General features: G+C 43.5%; 1 protein-coding gene across 1 annotated transcript in view; it reads left to right on the forward strand.

Moving 5' to 3' along the window:
• Window positions 1-21501, forward strand: part of LOC309567601 (polycomb group RING finger protein 2-like) — a 137593-nt gene that overhangs the window by 92759 nt on the left and 23333 nt on the right. Inside the window, exons 4-9 of the mRNA XM_082273002.1 lie at window positions 3981-4036; window positions 4681-4731; window positions 6332-6443; window positions 6682-6724; window positions 6867-6965; window positions 20936-21016. Coding sequence (XP_082129128.1) covers window positions 3981-4036; window positions 4681-4731; window positions 6332-6443; window positions 6682-6724; window positions 6867-6965; window positions 20936-21016 — 442 coding nt within the window. The remainder of the gene's footprint in view (window positions 1-3980; window positions 4037-4680; window positions 4732-6331; window positions 6444-6681; window positions 6725-6866; window positions 6966-20935; window positions 21017-21501) is intronic.

A 21501-nucleotide genomic window follows, 5' to 3' on the forward strand; every position in this document is an offset into this window, starting at 1 on the left:
GACTCGCCTTGTTTTTGTTGTTGATGGTTTTACCCAACTCTTGTTTGGGTACTGCTTGTGTACATCCTACTAGTTCTTGTTAAAGGCTAAGTTCACTTTTTTTTTTCTAAAATCAAGCTCCCCTATGTACCATTATACCAGTAATGTACCTCTGTTGCAGAAGAATAAAAGCTTTCTTTGATTTTGAGAGCAAGGCCCTACATTAGCCCTTGCTGTATTTCTTAGAAACTTCATCACTTGCTGGCATGTAGATTTGGGATGGAAAAACCAGTAAGACACAGGAAGGAGTTTACCAGCTGACCTCATTGGCACACACCCTTCACCCATCAACTATGCAAAACTCCGGGAGGCTGCATGCAGCCCATTGGACACCCCTAATGTAGTGCAATGGCTTGCCTCATTGGAAAAGGAGTGATTGCATAGTGTGTCCTCCTAATTGTATAGTTTTGGTAAATCTAAAGGAGATTGTATAGTGTATGGGCACATTTATACACCTAAAATTACCTAATTGTGCTTTTAGTGGCATTGTTAATGGCACACCAAACACAGAAGCAAATATACATTTTGCCACATGGAAAAAATGTGTGACAAACACAGAAAAACGTGCAGTAAAAACGTGCAACTCGCACTACGCCAAAATGAGCCCATGAGCTACTTTGCCACATGTAGCGTAGCCCATTGAAATAAACGGGCTGCCCTGTGTGTTTAACTGGAAAAACAAGCTAAAAAAAATATGCGTCCCCCCCCCTATTCTAGGTGTGAGTAGGGCCTGAAAGTGAAATTGGTGCGTTTTACACAAGAACAATGAGACTCCATTCACATCTGTGTGTTTCCAAATGCATGGAAAAACACATAGAAAATGTGTGCTTTGCCATGAGTTTTTCAGAAATGTTGCAAATGTGCACCGCGTTTGTGTTGTCATTTCATGTTAAAGGCTCCCCAAGTGCAATGAACGCACTAAAAACTGCAGAAAAGCACCATGCTCCGCAAAAAAACTTCTGAAGTGATTGTCATGCGTAGGGCAGCTCATTCAAGGTAATGGGCTACACTATGTGTGACGCGTGAAAATACTCTAAAATAAAAACAAAGCATATGGAATGTGAGTTTTCGCTACATGGAGAAGTGAACGAGGCCTGGCAACTGAGTGTCTTTGTCCATTCCCCCCCATGTACTTTTATAAAGATGGCCATACGCTATACAATGTGATTGTTTGTATAATATCTGTACAGTTTCCTTTAGATTTACCAGAACTATGGAATAGGACAACACACCTAAACAACCTATTCAATTTGTATCAAATGAGGCAGGCCCTTGTACTACATAGATGATGGGAGATCTAAAGGAGATTGTATAATCAGATTGTATAGAAAGTGGGTGGAAGGTGGTATTGTAATGAGGGAGGTGTGATCCAGAATGGTGAACACACCCTATTACACCCTCTTCTGTGATACAACCAGGAAGTGAAAGCTTCTGAGAAATGGCCTACAGGAAATGAATGCTGAGAGACAATCTTACAGGAAGTGATGGAATCTGAAAATTATTTTAAAAATCAAAATAAACTGACAAGATTTTAAACCTTGGGATGGCTGGGCCAGAAATGGCATTGGAAAACAATTCTAATATGAAAAGTGACATTCTGCCCGAAAAAGTGAAATTATCCTTAAAACTATTGAGTCTCTCAAAGATCAATAATAGGGAAAAATTATTTTTTTTGTGCTGTAAAATTATTTTCTTGGAGTTGATTGACAAACATGGCTTTCCTAACACTGCTTTCCTTTCTCTTATTGTGCTTGGCTTTTCAACATATTTATGGTTTGTTCTGCTTGCCGCTGACTCTCGGTGGCAGTTGTGGGGCTAGTCCACCTATTTATTTATTTTCTTTTGTATGTGTAAGGCATAAGAAGCTTAGCTTTTGGTGTGTGAACCAAAAGATGAAATAGGCATAAAAGAATAAAGGGAAGAACTGAGGAGGGGGGGGGGGGAATAGGTGGGGGTGGATAGAGAGGTTAGAAATATATTTGCTTTTTTATGCACTTAGCATTCCTACTTATGCAGATGGTGCTTTACCCACTGATTTTGGGTTGATCAATAGTGGTGTCTCTTAAAGCGAAATTATGCTCGCTTTCTCTCCAGTTGACACCGCTGACTTCTGTGGCCCGTTGGATTCCAGGATCTAATCTTTGGTCGTTGTCAGGGTTAGGATGATGTCACTCCTGCGCATGCGCAGATGTTCATTAATTTCGACATTACATGTACAGGGCATACATCTGGGTAAGGAACGTTATTGCAGAAGATAAATATAATTTCTCTTTCGTTCATTGACGGACACAGCTCCTGATATTTGTAACTATTGGGTTATACTGCTCCATACAGGAGTAGGATACTAGGCAGAAAAGAATTCTGGCTACACCCAAGGGCAGTCCCAGGGGGTATACTCCCTATCTCTGCTATAGCCACTCAGTTTCTTTCTGCCTAGTCAGGAGTAAGGACCAAGTTCCTTGCTGGGGTCCTGATAGAATTTTTTAGATCGAACATTTTTTTGCCTTGAATGTGGTCTGGGTAATTAGGGTATACCTGGCAGCTAGGGAATCTTTCAGAAAGTCAGACTCTCTCTTTGTGCTCACGGATGGACCTTGAAAAGGGTTGCCTGCTTCCTCTGTGATCATTTCCAGATGGATCAGACGGGCGGTGGTTCAGGCCTATTCCATCAGAGGTCAGGTTCCTCCTTTCCCTGTCAAGGCACACTCTACTAGGGCGCTAAGTGCCTCCTGGGCTTTCCGGCATCAGTGAGGCAGGTTTGCAAGGCGGCCACCTGGTCGTCGGTGCACACCTTTACAAAGTTTATAAAGTGGATGTGTTGACATCTGTGGATGCTTCTTTTGGCCGCAAGGTTTTGCAGGCTGCTGTTTACAAGGACCTTATCCTCTTTAAGGGTGTGTTGTTTTTTCAGGTGGGCTCCAGTTGTTTGATTGAGCTCCTGTTGCTAATGTTTAGCTTTGGAAACATTTTTGTTGTTCCCACCCCTTATGTTTAACACTGCTTTGGGACGTCCCAATGGTTATGAATATCAGGAGCTGTGTCCATCAAAGAACGAAAGAAAAAAATTGGATTTTTGACTTACCGTAAAATCCATTTCTCTGAGCTTCATTGACGGACACAGCACCCACCCCTCTCTGGAGTTATAATTCTCCTGACACTGCTTGTAACAAAACGGAGTGGCTATAGCAGAGAGAGGGAGTATCCCCCCTGGGACTGCCCATGGGTGTATCTAGAATTATTTTCTTCCTAGTGTCCTACTCTTGTAGAGGGTAGTATAACCCAATGGGTATGAATATCAGGAGCTGTGTCCATCAATGAACATCAGAGAAATTGATTTATACAGTAAGCCAAAAATCTCATTATCTCTTCTGCATTAAAATTCTGTTTGCTATTTTTTTTTTCCCTTAAGGACCTTGCAAGTATAGGAAAATACCTGACTGAGAAAAAAATGTACCCCGCTCATAATTCCTGTTGTGGGAGTATTGTCAGCCCTGCCCAATTTTTCTTGCCAAACTACTCAGAACCATCTAGAATCCAATGTCCCCAAAATAAAGGCTCATTTTTCTGTAGCCCCAAGATAAGGACTGGGGAGACCAATTACTCTCCAGCCATGCCTGCTCCCTACTCTGCTCGGAGCTACAGTGAACACAGGAGGGATAGAGCTGAGTGCAGTGACTAATGGTCACTGCTTTCAGCTAGTAGCAGACCAAGAACTGAGAGATCAGCAGGCATGTGATTGCTCAGTTCTCGGTCTTAGAGCTGATGTAGGACAGCTGCAGCATCACACAGATGCAGAGCATAGCATGGATGTAAGTATATATGTTTTTTTTTTTTTTTAAAGCCCATACTTCTCCTTTTAATAATGCATTGAGAAAAAATAAGTAAGTGTAAAAATTGTTTTTCTGTATGACTTGATATCTAATGACTATTTGCTTATTTAGGTCTGATAAAATATTACAAGACATTGTATACAAGCTTGTACCAGGACTCTTCAGAGGTAAGCCACTATTCTGCGTGAGTTCCTTGTCATAGTGACCAGCGGCAGAATATGTAGAAGTTTATAACAAGTATGCAAAATGTAAATTCACAGAGGCATAAGCCCGTACCATAGTTGGGTGTTTTTTTTATATAGTAACTCCTAATTTTAACAGCCAAAATGTTTTTTTCTATATCATTAAAGATTTTACCACATGGATCTAAGGACTTCACTATATGCTTGCCATACTTTCACGTTTGCAGTATTTGTATACAAATCAATTCTAAAAGATTATTGCATGGCTATTTGCCTCTAACAATACTGCTACCTTTTCTCTCACATCAACAGTGAATTTCTTTAGGGTGTCTATTATGGAGAACATACTCTACAAAGGAGTAATTCCGGGTGGCAAAAATATACTGATTGATGATATAAAACATTGACTCAGGCGGAATAGAGGCTTTCGGTAGTTCACTCTCTCATTTTGAAAAGGAACTATTCCACTCAATACAATGATCATTTTTGTGACCTGAATATTTTTTAAGCAAAAAATTTGAAAGAACTAAAAGAACGAACGTGTGAAAAAAAACCAAAAAAAACACTAGTTTGGTTATGATATTTATATATATTAAATGACTCTCAACAGTTATTTGTTTCCCCTATAGATGAGATGAAACGACGACGGGATTTCTATGCCACTTATGCACGTACACATGGTTAGTACCATTCCATATAAAACTTTTAAGACTAAGATATGTACTATTTTTAGATATGACTCAGTACACCAAAAATAGGTAACCAGATTTGTTGTTTTCTTGTCTGTCTTAAATCTAAACAATAAAGACAACTAATTTTATTTTACAGGAAAAGCTCTAAAACGTATGTGAACAAAGAAATTAGTACCCAGATGCGCGCTTCCTGACTGAAATTCACAAAGGCTTGACAATATTTGAATAATCATTAATCCATTCAGAATGCATATTAAGAGTTGACTTAAAGCAACATTAAATCTAAAACCTAAATGTATTCTATTGCAGTTTAACAATCATTAGATGCGGTGGCTGCATAGTTTTTATTTTCTTTTGGCTTTTGGTGGTTTTGCCAGTAACACACCTACTGTATTAGTGAGACGCAACTCCGGATGCATGAGCACAGGAGGCACAGCAGACAGCATTGTCAGTCTGGGTGGAGGGGAGTGTCAAATCTGTTAGCAGTATTAAATACACAAAACAAATTGAAGCTAAACTCCAGCTTTTTTATAATCAGTTAGAGCATTTTTTTGTTCTTTTTGAAATAAAGGTTTTGCATGAATAAATAAGTTGATCGTTTTATTCGCCCCTGCCAGTGTTAAATGGTTTGTCTCATACATATAAAACTGATACATTCTGTTGGAGACCTTGTACTTTTGAAAAACAGACTTGATGGCTGGGTTACCAGATGAAAATAGAAAGAAAGCCAAAAAAAAAAAAAAGTACAGCTATCACAGCTAAGAATTGGTAATTTGCAGTATAATATTTTTTTTCTTTTGGGTTTAATACCGCTTTAATGTGGTGCAGTCCTGTTGTCGATTTTTTTTTTTTTTTTTTTTTCTTTTTTAAGAGTTTTATACGGGCAGCATATAGAAATGTACAGATGTACATGAAATGTACTGTCTCACATTCACAGTAATGTGCCCAGTCAGCTTGGTGGGAAAGCCCTATGTAAACACAGATAGAACTAGTATTCTGGCTGCTTGAAGACGAGCATTTGAGTTGAGGTTTGTGCTTCTTCTTACCCTTATTGTTGGTAAGGGAGGACTATTGAATGCTTTTTATTAAGAATGTAATTTACCCACTAAATAAATCCTGTGCTGAAAGAAATATGTGGGAAGCTACTGCTGACCACCCATTGAAAATGTTAGTTGCATGGCTGTAACATGGATCCAGTGGCATCAATACTTCGAGTCTGTGACCTGCAGCATGTGAAGTTGGAATAAAGTTGAAACTCTCAATCTGAATATTTGTTGCTGGTCAAAGGAGTCATAATATTGAACCTACCCAATCAGCAGAACTACCAGGCAGCTTGCATTCTCAGAAATAGAATATATAAATAGAATAGGTCAGCAATAGCAGGCTTTGCATTTCTCTCAGGATACATTTCTTTTAGTATTACATTTTTTGGCTAAATGCATTTTTCATCAGCTTTTGTGTTTACTCCTCTATTATCTCGTTATTGCTATAGAATATCGAACCATATATGACCATGTTAAAAGTGGAATGTGGCAAATATTATTGTGGTCAATAATATTTTACTGCTGTTGTGGACTTTGTTTAATAGCAAGCAGTGGCTCCAGCATTGAGCAGGGGGACAAAGTGGCAGTGAGTGGAGACATGGTGGTACATGAAGAAGAGAATATCAGCCTTTCCATCCAATTCTCTGAAGATGCCAGGTAAAACTGGTGCTGTTCACATTTGTCAAGTTTCTTGTCAACATAACTGCATCACAATTTTCAAAAATTGAAAGAATACACCTAAGACTAACCCTCATTTTTTTTTTTTAATCCAATGTGTTATACAATACTCTACCATTTGGTCAACCAAGACTTTCCAACCAAAACAAGTTTCACTTTGGAATATTCTCATTTTACATGTTTATGACCCAATGATTTACACACATGTCGTCAACAGGGAGGACTTACGGGATTCAGCTGAAAGTGACAATGCAGAGAAGGTAGGCTGAGCTGCATTATCTTTTTTCTTTTCTTTTAAAAGTCTTCTTTTATAAAAAATGAACATAGCCAGACTGCTACATATACAATGTAGAAAAAAATTGTATCTGGGGTGTGATTTTGTTACCATCTCTTTCCTGACAGAGGAACAGTCTTCGCTTCTTGCGTTGTCCTGCAGCAATGACCATCACACACCTCGCTAAATTCTTGCGGAACAAAATGGACGTTCCAAACCGGTACAAGGTAAGTCACAAGACCTGGAACCTAGTGTGAAAGCCTTAAGCTAGCCAGGGACCAGCTAAATTTTAGTCCATGTGTGGTTGCTCCTGACCGACAGAAGTCAATGTAACAATCAACTTCTGTTGAGCAGTAATGTTGGAAACTTCCACTAATCAGCGCCTTTCGCCAATGTCGCTGATCAGAGTATTCTGACAGCGGAGAGTCCCACTGCCAGAATACAGTGTTTCAGCAGGTGGTGGTTGGGGGGGGGGGGGGGGTTGATTCCTTCATCCACCTTGATTTGTGTGGATGGAGCACACAACCTTTTTGTTTTTGCGCTACAATGTGTTGAGAGTTCATATTAATATAAACATATAAACATAAACAAATGCAATGTGCATACACCACGTGATAACAATGATGAGTGAAGATAAAAATTATGTTTGATCAACAATGTGACCCACAAAAATCCAAAAGAAATTGTCCAAAACTCAAATATATTGTCCACCAAGTGCAATGCCACATTTGCAATAAAAAAAAAAAAAAAGTCCGATGACACCGACTGTTCAATGTTTCTGCTGCACAAACTCAGTCTCCAACAGGTGATGATGTGAAAACAAAAGATGAACTGGTGATGAAGTGATGTAACAAATTGGTGACAGTTTCCCACCACCTGCTAAATGTGCTTCTTACCAGGTAAAGATTATAAAGGGCATATATAAGTGATCGCTACCCAGAAACTTCTGATAACACCTCCAAACAGCTTAAGGTGAATCAATATCCCTTCACCAAAATTTCAGACGGCTCCTTACCAGATGTAAAGAGTTGAAGAGCATAACACAATGACCCTTGTCTTCCTGAACTGGAATGATGGGAAGTTTCTCCTGGCACTTGTCATCGGTTTACCATCCACAGCATTTCCCCATGTGAAAGAAAAGCAAGGAAGGCCACAGATAGTGAATTATCCCCAGAATAAAATTTATTAAAATGGAAATACACTTACAAAAATCTGTTGTAACGATGCCTGTAATGATTGATACCGTGGATTGTCTGCAGCACAATACCGACGGTGTGTAGAGTGGCGGCGCGACTCCTCCTACTGCTGACGCGGCGTTTCTCCTCAATAGGCTTCCACGGAGACAGTGGAAAATCTGGTCCCAAGTTTTTTCCCTTCTATTATTTACATGAGGCTGGGTACTTCTTCTTTGGTTGTGTAGTTTATTGCCTGCATGACATACACACTTGCAAACAAAATGAATGGGCTCAAATCGCACTGAAAAGAATCGCATGTTACATAGTTACATAGTAGGTGAGGTTGAATAAAGACAATAGTCCATCCAGTTCAACCTGTGTAGGTGTGTGTGACTGTAATCATCTAACATAGCCCTCAATCTCCTGATCCTTGAGATGTAAGTCTAAGAGTCTTTTGAAAGTCACCATACTACCCGCAGAAACCACCTCTTGTGGTAGACAATTCCACAATCTTGTAGCCCTAACAGTAAAGAACCCCCCACGTTGCCTGAGGTTAAAACGCTTCTCCTCTAATCGCATTGTATGTCCTCGAGTCCTCATGCAATTCCTTCGAATGAACAGCTTTTCTTCTAAGCTGAGATCCAAATTAAGATATTTATAAATTGCTATCATGTCCCCTCTCAGACGTCTTTTCTCCAGGGAAAATAAATCGAGCGATTGCAGCCGCTCTTCATAGGTAAGGTCCTCCAACCCCCTAATCAGTTTAGTTGCCCTTCTCTGGACTTTCTCCAGCTCCAACACATCCCTCCTGAGGACTGGCGACCAGAACTGGACAGAATACACCAGATGCGGTCGGACCAGAGTTTTATAAAGTGGAAGGATTATAGTCTTATCTCTGGAATACATCCCTTTCTTTATGCATGCTAATATTCTGTTGGCTTTGGAAGCTGCCGCTTGGCATTGCATGCTGTTGCCTAATCTATCATCAACTAAGACTCCCAGATCCTTCTCCATTTTTGATTCCCCCAAGGGTTCCCCTCCTAACGTGTATTGTGTTTTTATGTTTTTGGTCCCCAAGTGCAAAACCTTACACTTCTCCACATTAAACCTCATTTGCCATGTCGTTGCCCACTCCGTAATTTTGTCCAGGTCATTCTGTAGGATATCTGCTTCATGCTGTGCAGTTATTGCCCTGGCCAATTTTGTGTCATCTGCAAAAACTGATAACGAACTACTGATCCCGTCCTCAATGCTGTTTATGAATAAATTGAACAAGGTTGGTCCCAGGACTGAGCCCTGGGGCACCCCGCTTACTACCTCAGACCAGTCTGAGTATGCGCTGTTTATTACTACCCTTTGGACACGGCCTTTTAGCCAATTCCGTATCCAAGAGCAAACCCTGCTGTCGATACCTGCAGACCTTATTTTATAAATTAAGCGCTTGTGGGGAACTGTATCAAACGCCTTAGCGAAATCCAAGTACACCACATCCACTGGTCTCCCCCTATCTAGCTCACAGCTCACTTCCTCGTAGAATGCTAAGAGATTGGTTTGACAAGATCGCCCATTTGTAAACCCGTGCTGGTTACTACTGATGATGTTGTTGTCTTTAGCATACTCTACGATATAGTCCCTTATCATCCCCTCCAAAAGTTTACATATTATTGATGTCAGACTGACAGGCCTATAATTTCCCGGGATATGTCTCTGGCCCTTTTTGAATATCGGAATCACGTTAGCCTTCCTCCAATCCCCTGGTACATCTCCTGTCCTAATACTGTCAGCAAAGATCAGGAACAGTGGTCTAGATATAACCATACTGAGTTCCTTGAGCACTCTCGGATGTACGCCATCCGGGCCTGGTGATTTGTTTGTGTTAAGTTTATCCAGTCTTTCCCTGATTTCCCCCTCTGTTAGCCATAGTGGCAAGTCCTGTGTATTACTACTAACCATACAGTCATGGTCAGTGTACCCTTCCTTTTCCTGCGTAAAGACTGACGAGAAAAAATAATTTAGCACGGTTGCTTTTTCAGTGTCCTCTGTAACCATCCTCCCATCATCGCTAATTATGTGTGCAATATGCTCTGCCCTAGTTTTTTTGCTGTTGATATATTTAAAGAATTTCTTTGGGTTTTTTTTACTATCCTCCGCTATTTGTCTCTCAAAGTTGATTTTAGCCATCTTGATTTCGTGTTTACACTTCTTATTTTCCTCCTTGTATTGCTGGAAGGCCGATACGGTGCCCTCTGATTTATATTTCTTGAAGGCCAATTTTTTTCCCCTAATAAGTTTTTTAACGCTACGGTTTAGCCAGCCAGGTTTGGCTTTGTCTCTTCTAAATTTATTCCCCATAGGAATGCACTGCAAGATGCCTTTGCTTAATATTGTTCTAAAGCATTCCCATTTTTCCTCTGTAGTCAGTGATCCCAGGGTTTGGTCCCAGTTTACCCTTTCCATCAATGAGTACAATTTTGGAAAGTCTGCCCTTCTGAAGTTTAGGGTTCTTATGTTCCCCACTTGCCTTTTTATATTGTTATTTATACTAAATGTGATCATCCTGTGATCGCTAGAGCCCAGGTTGTCCTGGACTCCTACCTCCGAGATTATGTCTGGGTCATTAGTGATCAATAGATCCAGGATAGCATTCTCTCTAGTAGGGGAATCCACCAACTGCGACATGTAGTTATCCTGTAAGGTTTCCGTGAATAGCCGGGCCTTATGCGAGTGTGCAGTCCCCTCTTCCCAGTCAATGTCGGGATAATTGAAGTCCCCCAATATGATGACTGATCCTAGTTTTGCCGCTTTACCTATTAGTGCTAAAAATTCCAGCTCTACCTCCTCCCCTTGGTTAGGTGGCCTATAGCAAACCCCCACAACTACTTTTCCCTTATCTTCTTCCCTATCGAGTTCAACCCACACAGATTCTAAATCCATGCTCATCCCATCCGTAATGTCACTCCTTTCTAGCACCTTTATATTGTTCTTGACATAGAGACCTACCCCTCCCCCTCTTTTACCAACCCTGTCCTTCCGGTACACCGAATACCCTTGGATATTGGCCAGCCAGTCATGTGAGGGGTCGAACCAAGTCTCCGTTATTCCCACAAGGTCTATGTCCTCCTCATGTACTAACATGTCCAACTCATCCTTCTTATTAGCTAGGCTCCTGGCATTAGCATATACCCCTCTTAGTTTTACGGAAGTTAAACGTGATTGGCGGTTTTGTTTATTTCTGTTTGGTCTGCTGTTCTCCCGCACAGACCCGCCAATTGATGTTGTTGACCTACTGTCGCTATTGACCCTACAACTGCCTTCAGTCCTCTGCTCCCTCCTGACTGATTCTATTTCTGAGCCCCCCCCCCCGTCTCCTAGTTTAAAAGCCCCTCCAACTCGGTGGCCATCTTTCTCCCCAAAAGAGCTGTACCGTCCCCATTAAGGTGCAGCCCATCCTTACTAAAGAGCCGGTAGCCGACTGAGAAGTCAGCCCAGTTCTCCAGGAACCCAAACCCCTCCTTCCTACACCAATTCCTCAGCCACTTGTTAACTTCCCTAAGCTCCTTCTGCCTCTCCTGTGTGGCTCGAGGTACAGGCAGTATTTCAGAGAAAACCACCTTGGAGGTCCTTTTCCTCAATCTATTACCTAAGTCCCTGAAATCGTTCTTAAGGATCCTCCACCTACCTTTAACTTTGTCATTAGTGCCCACATGCACCATGACCGCTGGGTCATCCCCAGCCCCGCCCAACAATCTGTCTGCCAGATCTGCGATGTGCCGAACTCGGGCGCCCAGGAAAACAACAAACTGTTCGGTTCACGAGATCTTTTTTACAGATTTCCCTCTCTGTCCTCTTGATAATTGAGTCCCCAACTACCATGTGATTTAAACAGGAATGCGGTGCGATCATGTGTGAACCCAGGCTGAAGTCCCTATAAAAAGCTGCACCACACGAAAAAGGTATAATTTTTAGGTATCTGAGCATTTGTACGAGTACAGGTACTCGTGCAAATGCTTAGTATCGGCACCAATATCTGTATCAGTGCAACCCTAGTACATACTGTATAATATTGGAAGAGAGCCCTTGTTGACACTTACCTTAGTTCTACTTTAAAGTAACCAGTTAACACTTTTAAAAAAAAATTTGGATAGAGTAATAGCCCCTTACAGTTTTCGTTTTTGCCATTTATGTCTCATTGGGGAGATTTTCCTTCACTTCCTGTCCCAAAAAAAAGTGAGAGGAAATCCCTGGTTGCCACTAGAACTAGTATGTCTATTGGAGGATTGCCCATTTATTACTGTTTATTACTTTTCTGGGTACAACCCAAAATGTGGGATTTTCTTTTACTTTGGTGATAATAGTAAACATAACAAACGAAGAATCTCCATAACAAGAATGGCCGTAATGAAAACCTGACAGTGGTTATAATCACTTTCCACTCTATCCAAAACTGTACATTTTTGTCTTTTAGTTATACTGTACATGTTGTATTTTAAGAAATGTGTTCACCCAAGCAGTGTATGTACTAAAGCGTTTTTTTAGACAATCCTAGATTTCTCTATCATTCATTGACGGACGCAGTTCTCTCTGATTCATATCAGTAGGGTTATACTGCCCCCTACAGGAGTAGGACACTAGGCAGGAAAAAGTTCTGGCTACGCCTATGGGCAGTCCCGGAGGGTACACCCTCTCTCTTCCTGCAAAGGATGTCAGTTTTAATCTGCCTAGTCAGGAGTAAGGACCTAGTTCCTTGCTGGGATCTCTGGTCCTGGCATATAAAGTATTTTTTTTATGTAGGATTTTTTTTAGCTAGCCTTTTTTTCTCCGGATTTTTTTGTCCTGTGAGATCTTCAAGCAATTATGCCGGGCTGGGCAACAGACTGGACCCCCATATCCAGTCACCCCAGTCTGGCCAGCGAGCGCATGCAGGCCTTAGCTCTGCGATGGGTCGGCCGCGACATAGTCCCACTTGACGGGGACTGGCCCTGCGAGTTAAACGTCTCGCCAGGATGCACATGACAGGGTCTAGGCTGATGTCGCAGCGTTCCTATGTGGCCGGCAGCCCCTCTACTCCGGTGGCGTGGGGTCCTGTCAAGAGATGGCGCCCACCTGTGTTCCCGGTATGGTGAGTAAATGTCCCCCCCCTTCCCTGGCGGATTTTAGGGTGGACGCGGGCCCTCTCCCTGGGATGGTCGGACCCTCGCACTCCTGGGTTTCCCTCTGTCCTATTGTGACCCCCCTTTTCGGGCGGGCCGCCATTTTGTTGTAGCCTCTGTCTGCTTTTATGGAGGTGGCCATCTTGGTACACCCATTTTCGGCCATTTTGCTGGAGATTTTTTGCAGTGAAGGCCGGTGGGAATGCCTGCAGGACAGTGAGTCTTAAGGGTGGTTTCTCCCTCTCTGTGGGGGTCCGTTATCGCGTGCCTGACCTCCGGGGGCGCTGTAGCGCTGTGGGTCCGTTTAAAAAAAAAAAATAATAATTTTTTCATTTTTTTTTAAAAGTTGCTGGCGGGTTCCTCAGGTTCAGTATGGACCCTGCGGGCCATTTTTGCCCACCTGACCCCCTCACGGAGGCCTCAGGGCCTTCCGGCTCTCCGCTGTCCGTCTATGCCTTTTCGGCAGTTCGGGACGCATTTGGGCCCGGGGGGTGGTGGTAGGTGTGCTAAAACGTTTCTCCACCTACCCCTGTCTCTTCTGATGTCTCGGAGTCTGAGTCTGGCTCAGGCGCCGCAGGCGTGGGCCTTCCTGCTTGGTCTGTTGCCTCACGCCCGGTCTCCTCGGATGATGAGGATGACATTTCCACCTCCCCTGCCGCGACAGGCGCTGGTGGACGCACTGGCTGTTTTTGGTGCGTGGCACCCTGCAATTTGGGGGTCACAGTGATGGCTGCGCCTAGGGCGCAGGTGGCATCTGGCACTCACATGCCACCCGGAGCTGCTCATTTTGTTGGCTGCTCATGTAGGAGTGGAACCGTCTGAGACGTTCCCCTGGGGTGTCTAAGCGGCCGTTAGCCATTGCCCTTTTGGGGGAGTCTCTGGTAGAGAGGACTGTTTCTGCCTTTGGTAGACGTACGGTCTCTAGCTAAATGGGACTACCGTTGTTCATGTTTGCCCTTGCCACGTAGACTCTGCCTGATGGGCGGAGTCCCAACACCGTAATTTTGTGTGGGGCATGTCCCTCTTGCTCTGGGGTAGCTGTTGGACCAGCTGGCACAGGGGCTGCATTTTGTTTGCGATGCCGCGCTGGTCAAGGCTCCCTTGTATAACACCTTGTAGTTTTTGGTGGTGGTTGACCGGAGTGTTGGTCTGCGGATCAAACTTCTAAGAAGGTCTTAATGGATCTCCCTTTTCAGGGGGATCGCCTGTTTGGCGCTGCCCTGGCTGACACAGGCTGTCAGGGGTGAGGGCCTTCGTCGCAGTCTGGGTTCCTCCCTTTCGGCTCGCAATCATTTTCTTCGTCCCTCGGGGACAATCGATGTGGTGAATTCTTTCCAGACTTCGCGTGGGTTCCAGATGACCCTGGTCTGGCGTACATGGGTTTGGTTTCTTCCAGACCTGCTGCCAAGGCCTATGTGGCCTGAAGGTGCTTCCTCTCCCATCTAGGGGGTCGAGGACCTGCGGCTGGCCCGGATCCCAGGTTGAGTGGGTTCAGGAGGTCATGCTGTCCAGTTGCAAGATCGAGTTTCGATCTGGTTATTTCCGGTAAGGTTTTTTCCCTTCCAATGTGCGTCTGTCTCCGGAGCACTCTGTGGGGCAGTTCAGGCTCTGGTTCAACAAGCTAGACCTACTGGTCTTTTGTTGGTTCTGTGCGGATCACAAATTCAAGTTGGTATTGGTTTGCACGGTGGTGGCTTCTCTACATAAGGGGGCTTCCTGGCCTCCATAAACATCAAGCTGCCTACCTTCACATCCCGTTATGTTCTGGACAGCTACGGGTTCTCTGTTTTTTGCAGTGGGGAAGGATCTCTTGGTTTGTGGCGTTTACCCTTTGGTCTCGCTTATGCTGCTAGGGTCTTCACGACGGTGTTGGCTCTGGTCCTGGCGCTGTTGCGGCAGCGGGGCGTTTCGGCCCTGGTTTCCTGGCCGCTCTGCTTCTCCATTTGGGGTCCCCTACGGTGCTGACAACGAAGTTTGTTGTCACCGTGGGAATTCTGGTGGAGTTCAGGTGGTTTCTGAACCTTCAGAAATCATCCCTGGTCCTTTCCATGAGCCTGGATTTTCTGAGTCTGACTTTGGACTTGTCCTCGGTCAGGGTGTTTCTCCCTCCGGGGTCAAAACTCTTGGCACTTTAGACTGCGGTCGACTGTTGCTGTTCCGCACATGGTCCTCTCTTTGAACCTGCATGCGAGTTCTGGGACTTATGGTGTTGTTTTTCAAGGCAGTCCCTTTCGCTCAATCCCTCTGGGATCCCCCAGGGGGCACTCCTTCTCGAAGGCGACTGGAATCCAAACTCTCTGGACTTGCGGATCCGGCTGAGCCTGGTGCCTGGGGAGTCTTGATCTGGAATCCTTCCTCCCCGTCTACTGGACAATTGTCACCATGGATGCAAGCTTGTCCGGGTGGGGAGGAGTCCTCGGCAGGTTTTCTGCTTCGGGAGTATGGTCCCTGGAGGATCCAGGTTACCGCTTATTGTCCTGGGGCTGAGAGCGTTCCAGCTTTGTCTAGTTCACTGGATCGGGCACCTGCAGCTGTCCGGTGTACTTTGAATTGACTACGCCGCGACCGTGGCTTGTGTCATTCACCATGGGGGCACCACAAGTGTCCTTGCTGCCTTGGAAGTGATGTTTCTTCATTGGGCAGAGCGCCATGTTCCGGCTCGATCCGCTGTTCCCTTTCCAGGGGGAAACAACACAATTGGTAGGCGGTTTGCCTTTCCTCCTCTCCTCTCCTGTTGTTGCCAAGAATCCTTCGCAGGATCGAGGCGGCAGTAATTCAGTCATTCTCGTGGCTCCGGACTTGCCTCGCCGAGCTTGGTACGCTGACCTGGTCAGGCTTGCTGCTAACGCTCCTTAGGTTTTCTTTTTTGTTTGCTGTCACTCTGCACATGGGGTGTCAGCACTGGCGACATTGTCTCCTGTCATTCTCCCTATCTGTTGGTTCATGGGGCCAGGTGGTACTTCGTCTGGATCCGTCCTTCCCTCTGAAGGCGGGTTCTAGTGTTCACTTGCACGGGGCCATTGTGTTGCCATCTTGTGTCCGGAGCCCCTCATCCTACAGAATGTGCGCTGCATACTCTGGATGGAGTTCGGCACTCGAGGGGTACTTGGCGACTACTGAGTCTTCCCGTAGTCAGGTTCGCTCTCTGTGCTAACGGATGGCCAAAGGACAGTGCCTGTCTGTGTCTGCTGCGACTATTTCCAGGTGAATCGGACAGTCAGTGGTGCAGGCTTCTTTATTTATGGGTCAGGTCCTACCTTTTCCCTGTTTCGGCGCTTTCTACTTGGGCGCCTAGTGCTTCCTGGGCTTTTTGTCATATAGGCATTTGTGCTTCAGGTTGTTCACACCTTTGCTACGTTTTGTGAGGTGGATGTGCTAGCATCTGCAGATTCCTCTTTTCAGCCGCAAGGTTTTTTGCTGGCTGCTGTTTGGAGGGCTTTTGGCCTTCCTTGAGGGTGTTTACTGTTTGTTTTTCAGGTGGGCCTCCTCTTTTGTTCTGATGAGTCCTATGTTTCCTGGTTGGCTGTTTCTGGCCTTGGGGACTTGTTTTTTTTCTGCTGTTCCCACCCCTCATTTTATGGCACTGCTTTGGGACGTCCCTACTGATATGAATCAGAGAGAACTGCGTCCGTCAATGAACGATAGAGAAAACTGGATTTTTGACTTACTGTAAAATCCCTTTCTCAAGTTCATTGACGGACGCAGTACCCGCCCCTCTATTTTGAGTTGGGTTGGTGTTACTTTCTGACAACTGCTTTGATACAAAACTGACATCCTATGCAGGAAGAGAGGATGTACCCTCCAGGACTGCCCATAGGCGTAGCCAGAACTTTTTCCTGCCTAGTGTTCTACTCCTGTAGGGGGCAGTATAACCCTACTGATATGATTTAGAGAGAACTGCGTCTGCAATGAACTTAAGAGAAAAGGATTTTACGGTAAGTCAAAAATCCAGGTTTTTTTTTTGTTAAAACCTATATATAATTTCTTTTTTCTGGTTTAAACATGTATCTTACTAAATATATACAGTTAGGTCCATATATATTTGGACACCCGCACAATTTTCATACTTTTGGCTCTGTATACCACCAGAATAAAATTTTTAAATTAAACAATCCAAATGAATTTGAAGTGCAGATTTTTAGCTTTAATTCAAGAGGTTGAACATAAATATAAAGTACAAATTTTAGAAAAATTTAGAAAATTTTAGAAACATTTTCAGGGGCTCAAATGTAATTGGACAAATGAATATAATCATAAATAAAATTTAAATTTTTAATATTTTGTTGAGAATCCTTTACTGGCAATGACTGCCTGAAGTCTGGAACCCATGGACATTATCAAAGACTGGGTTTTCTCCTTTCTGATGCTTTTCAAGGCTCTAACTGCAGCTGTCTTTAGTTCTTTGTTTGTGGGTCTTTCTGCCTTTAGTTTTGCCTTCAGCAAGTAAAATGCATCTTCAAATGAGTTGAGACCAGATGATTGGCTCAGGGATTGCAGAATATTCTACTTCTTTTCCTTCAAAAGCTGCTGGGTTGCTTTTGGATCATTGTCCATCTGTACTGTGAAGCGCCATCCAATTAACTTTACTGCGTTTGGATGAATCTGAGCTGACAGTATGTATCTCTAAACACTGCAGAATTCACCCGGCTGCTTCTGTCTTCTGTCACATCATCAATAAACACAAATGACCGTGTGCAACTGAAAGCCATGCATGCCCATGTCATTACACTGCCTCTACCATGTTTTACATATGACATTGTGTACTGATCCAAGCCTTCTCCACACATTTTTTTCTTCCCGTCATTCTGGTACAGATTAACCGTTTGCCGACTGCCGCGCGACTATTTACTGCGGCAGTCAGCCCCGTACAGGCAAACTGACACAGGGCTACGTCGCTCGCCTACGAGCCTCTAGGGGGCGAGCTCCCGCCCCCGCTCGTTCCCTGACATGTCCGTGCGAGTGACCGCCGGCTCCGATGTGCGCCGGCTGCAATGTCCGCCGGCCACCCGCGTTTTCCCGGTGGAGAAGGAGAAAGGCAGGCGGCTAATGTAAACAAAGCCACCTATCATTCTCCCTGATCTAACTGCAGAGACTACACGATCCTGCTATGTAGGATCATATATCTCTGTGGTTACATCACTAGCCACGCCCCTTTACAGTTAGAATCACGCCCCTAGGGACACACTTAACCCCTTGATCACTAATAAAGTTAACCCTTTCCCTGCCAGTGTCATTTTTACAGTAACAGTGCATATGTATAGCACTGATTACAGTAGTTATGTCACTGGTACCCCCAAAAGTGTCAATGTTAGTCAGGGGTCCGATCTGTCCGCCGCAATGTCGCAGTCCCGCAAAAAAAAAAAACGCAGATCACCGCCATTACTAGTTTAAAAAAAAAGACAATAAAAATGACATAAATCTTTCCCTTAGTAAACGCAATAACTTTTGCACAAACCAATCAAAATACGCTTATTGCGATTTTTTTACCAAACATATGTAGCAGAAAACAAATTGGCCTAAAATGTTAAAAAAATTTGATTTTTACATATTTTTTTTTGGGGAATTTCATATAAAAAAATGTGAAAAATATTGTTGTTTTGTTTTGTTTATAGCGCAAAAAGTAAAAATTGCACAGGTGATCAAATACCACCAAAAGAAAGCTTTGTTTTTGGGAAAAAAGGATGTCAATTTAATTTGGGTACAGCGTCGCACGACCGCGCAATTGTCAAAGTCACGCAGTGCCGAATCGCAAAATAGGCCCTGGTCTTTGAGCAGGAAAATCCTCCAGGGCTTAAGTGGTTAATCTTAGTTTCATCCGTCCAAAGAATGGTTTTCCAGAACTGGTCTGGCTTTTTTAGATGTTTTTTTGGCAAAGTCTAATCTGGCTTTTCTATTCTTCAGGTTTATGAATGGTTTGCACCTTGTGGTGAACCCTCTGTATTTGCTTTTGTAAAGTCTTCTCTTAAATGTAAACTTTGATATGCCCACCTCTTGCAGAGTTTCTTTTACTTATCTGGATGTTGTGAATGGATTTTTCTTTACCATAGAGAGGATCCTGCGATCATCCACCACTGCTGTCTTCCATGGACGTCGATGCCTTTTTTTTATGTTGCTGAGCTTACTAGTGCACATTTCTTTCCTCAGAATGTACCAAACTGTTGATTTGGCCACTCTTAAAGTTGCAGCTATATCTCTGATGGATTTGTTTCTTTTTTGAAGCCTTACAAAGGCCGGTTTCACTTGCATGGTCAGCTCCTTTTCAACGCATGATGTAGGTTCACAGCAATAGATTCCAAATGCAAATACTTTGAATCAACTCCAGACCTTTTACCTGCTTAATTGATGAAGAAATACCAAAGAAGTAGCCCACGCCTGGTCACGAAACAGCTTTTTATTCAATTGTCCAATTACTTTTGGTTCCTTGAAAAGGGGGGCAATGGCTATTCTAAGAGCTGTAATTTGATTTGGATGTGCATATCCATTACAAAACCCACCCCCTTCCCCCTCCGCTCCCGACAGGACCCCCCAGCAAAGACACTTGTCCATAATTCATAAACAGTATATCCATATATCTGTTCAATTCCAAACCGCATTAGGATCACATTTTTTTTTTTTTTTTCTTTGACCCTATCGGTCCTGAGCGCCTTATTATTCAAATACCATCTCTATAAGTACTCCTAATAATACTTGGCACAAGTGCACAGAGGGGAAAAACCTTGGCTCATCCTTTATCATCATGTGAGCACGTGCAATTCGCACACATCGGTCTCACTTGTGCGCATAGACACCGTACAAATTAACCCCCCCTCCCCCTCTTTCCCCTTCACTATACAGCAGCCCCCTAATCCCCACGAGGGAACTTCCATCAGGACACCCAATTCAAGTATAGTATATTCTTATATCTTCTCCAGTTGCAGCATATTCATATATGTGTCCAATCTTAGCTTTTATCAGAATCACATTTTTCTCCCCCCCCCCCCTTTTTTTTTTTTTTTTCCTCTCTGGCCCCATCCACCCAGAGCGCTTTATTACTTAAATAGCATCTTGCATAACTGCCCATAATACTCATAGACAAGTGCACATAGGGTTAATCAGCCTCGGATGTTCAGCCGTTATGTCTCACAGCTGTACACTAGCTCCTCTCTGCTCCAAGCCACTCCCCCATCTCCCTGACAACTGATGACACTGGCTCCAACTCTAGCCATATAAGAGGGAGCTTCCTTTGGTCTCTAGACAATGCCTGATGAAGGGGCACGCATGCCTCCAACGCTAGCACCACCCCCCCCCCCTCCACTGGATGTGATGGGGGAGAAGCTGTGACGCCACAGGACACCAGGGAGTGGCAGAAACCACTGACACAGCCAGGATCCAGGGCTGTCTACACCTCTCCTGCCTCCCCTGCAGTGGATCGGATGACTTGCAGTAAAGCCTGCTTTCCTATCACTCCTATCACTGTGAGTGCATTACCTTTTATGCCAATAAAGGATTGTTTTAATACTACACTCAGGTGGCGCTGCTCTGTTCTCTCTCTTTTATTTATATATCCTCAAATTAAACCTGAGAGTGTGCACTTTTAGTTCATATCCATTATATAACTATAGCTTGAATATGTTTTGGTAAATACCTGAAAAAAACTAAAATTGTGCCTGTGTCCAAATATATATATATATATATGGACCTAACGGTAGATTAATCATTTTTCAGAGCCCAACATCTATCACAAGCAGCCAAACTTATTGTGAATAAAATTGCCGTTGATTTTTAGAAAATTATTTTTTATAGCTAGGATTCAATTCTTTTGAAGAGGTGGTGTTTTCCCACATGATTTCTTCTTTCACTTTGTAAACAGTGTTTTAATTGATTTGATTGAAGGTGGAGATTCTCTATGAGGAAGAGCCTCTGAAGGATTATTACACCCTAATGGATATTGCCTATATATACCCCTGGGGCCGGGTGAGTTTTTTTTTTTTCTTGTTATTTTAGTTAAATAATTGACCTGTATTTAATGAGATACAGCAACAGGAAGATAACCTCTTCCTAAGGCTCCGTTCACATGTAGGCGTTGGCGTTTTTCAGGCTTTTTATAGGCGTTTTTGCAAGCGTTTGCAAGCGTTTTACAGGCGTTTTTTTGGGCGTTTTTAACAGGTGTTTTTGGTGACCAATGGAAAAGCAGAGTGTTTTTTTACAACATTTGCAAAGGAACCTCCCAGGGACCTCCTCCTCTGCATTGGACCTCCCAGGAACCTCCTCTTCTGCATGATCTTCTTTTTTTTATGGTTCTGGACATGCTACAGAGCTGAAACTTCACATGTACACTTTTTAGACCCCCCAGACACTAAAATTAAAACTAAATCCAAAGAAATCTTTTTTTTTTTTTCTTTTTTTTATTTATTTATTTTTTTTTCAATAATTGGCTCTCTATCAAAAACGACAATTTT

This window comes from Pelophylax lessonae (genome assembly GCF_965119305.1).
Source record: "Pelophylax lessonae genome assembly, chromosome: 11".
NCBI lineage: Eukaryota > Metazoa > Chordata > Amphibia > Anura > Ranidae > Pelophylax > Pelophylax lessonae.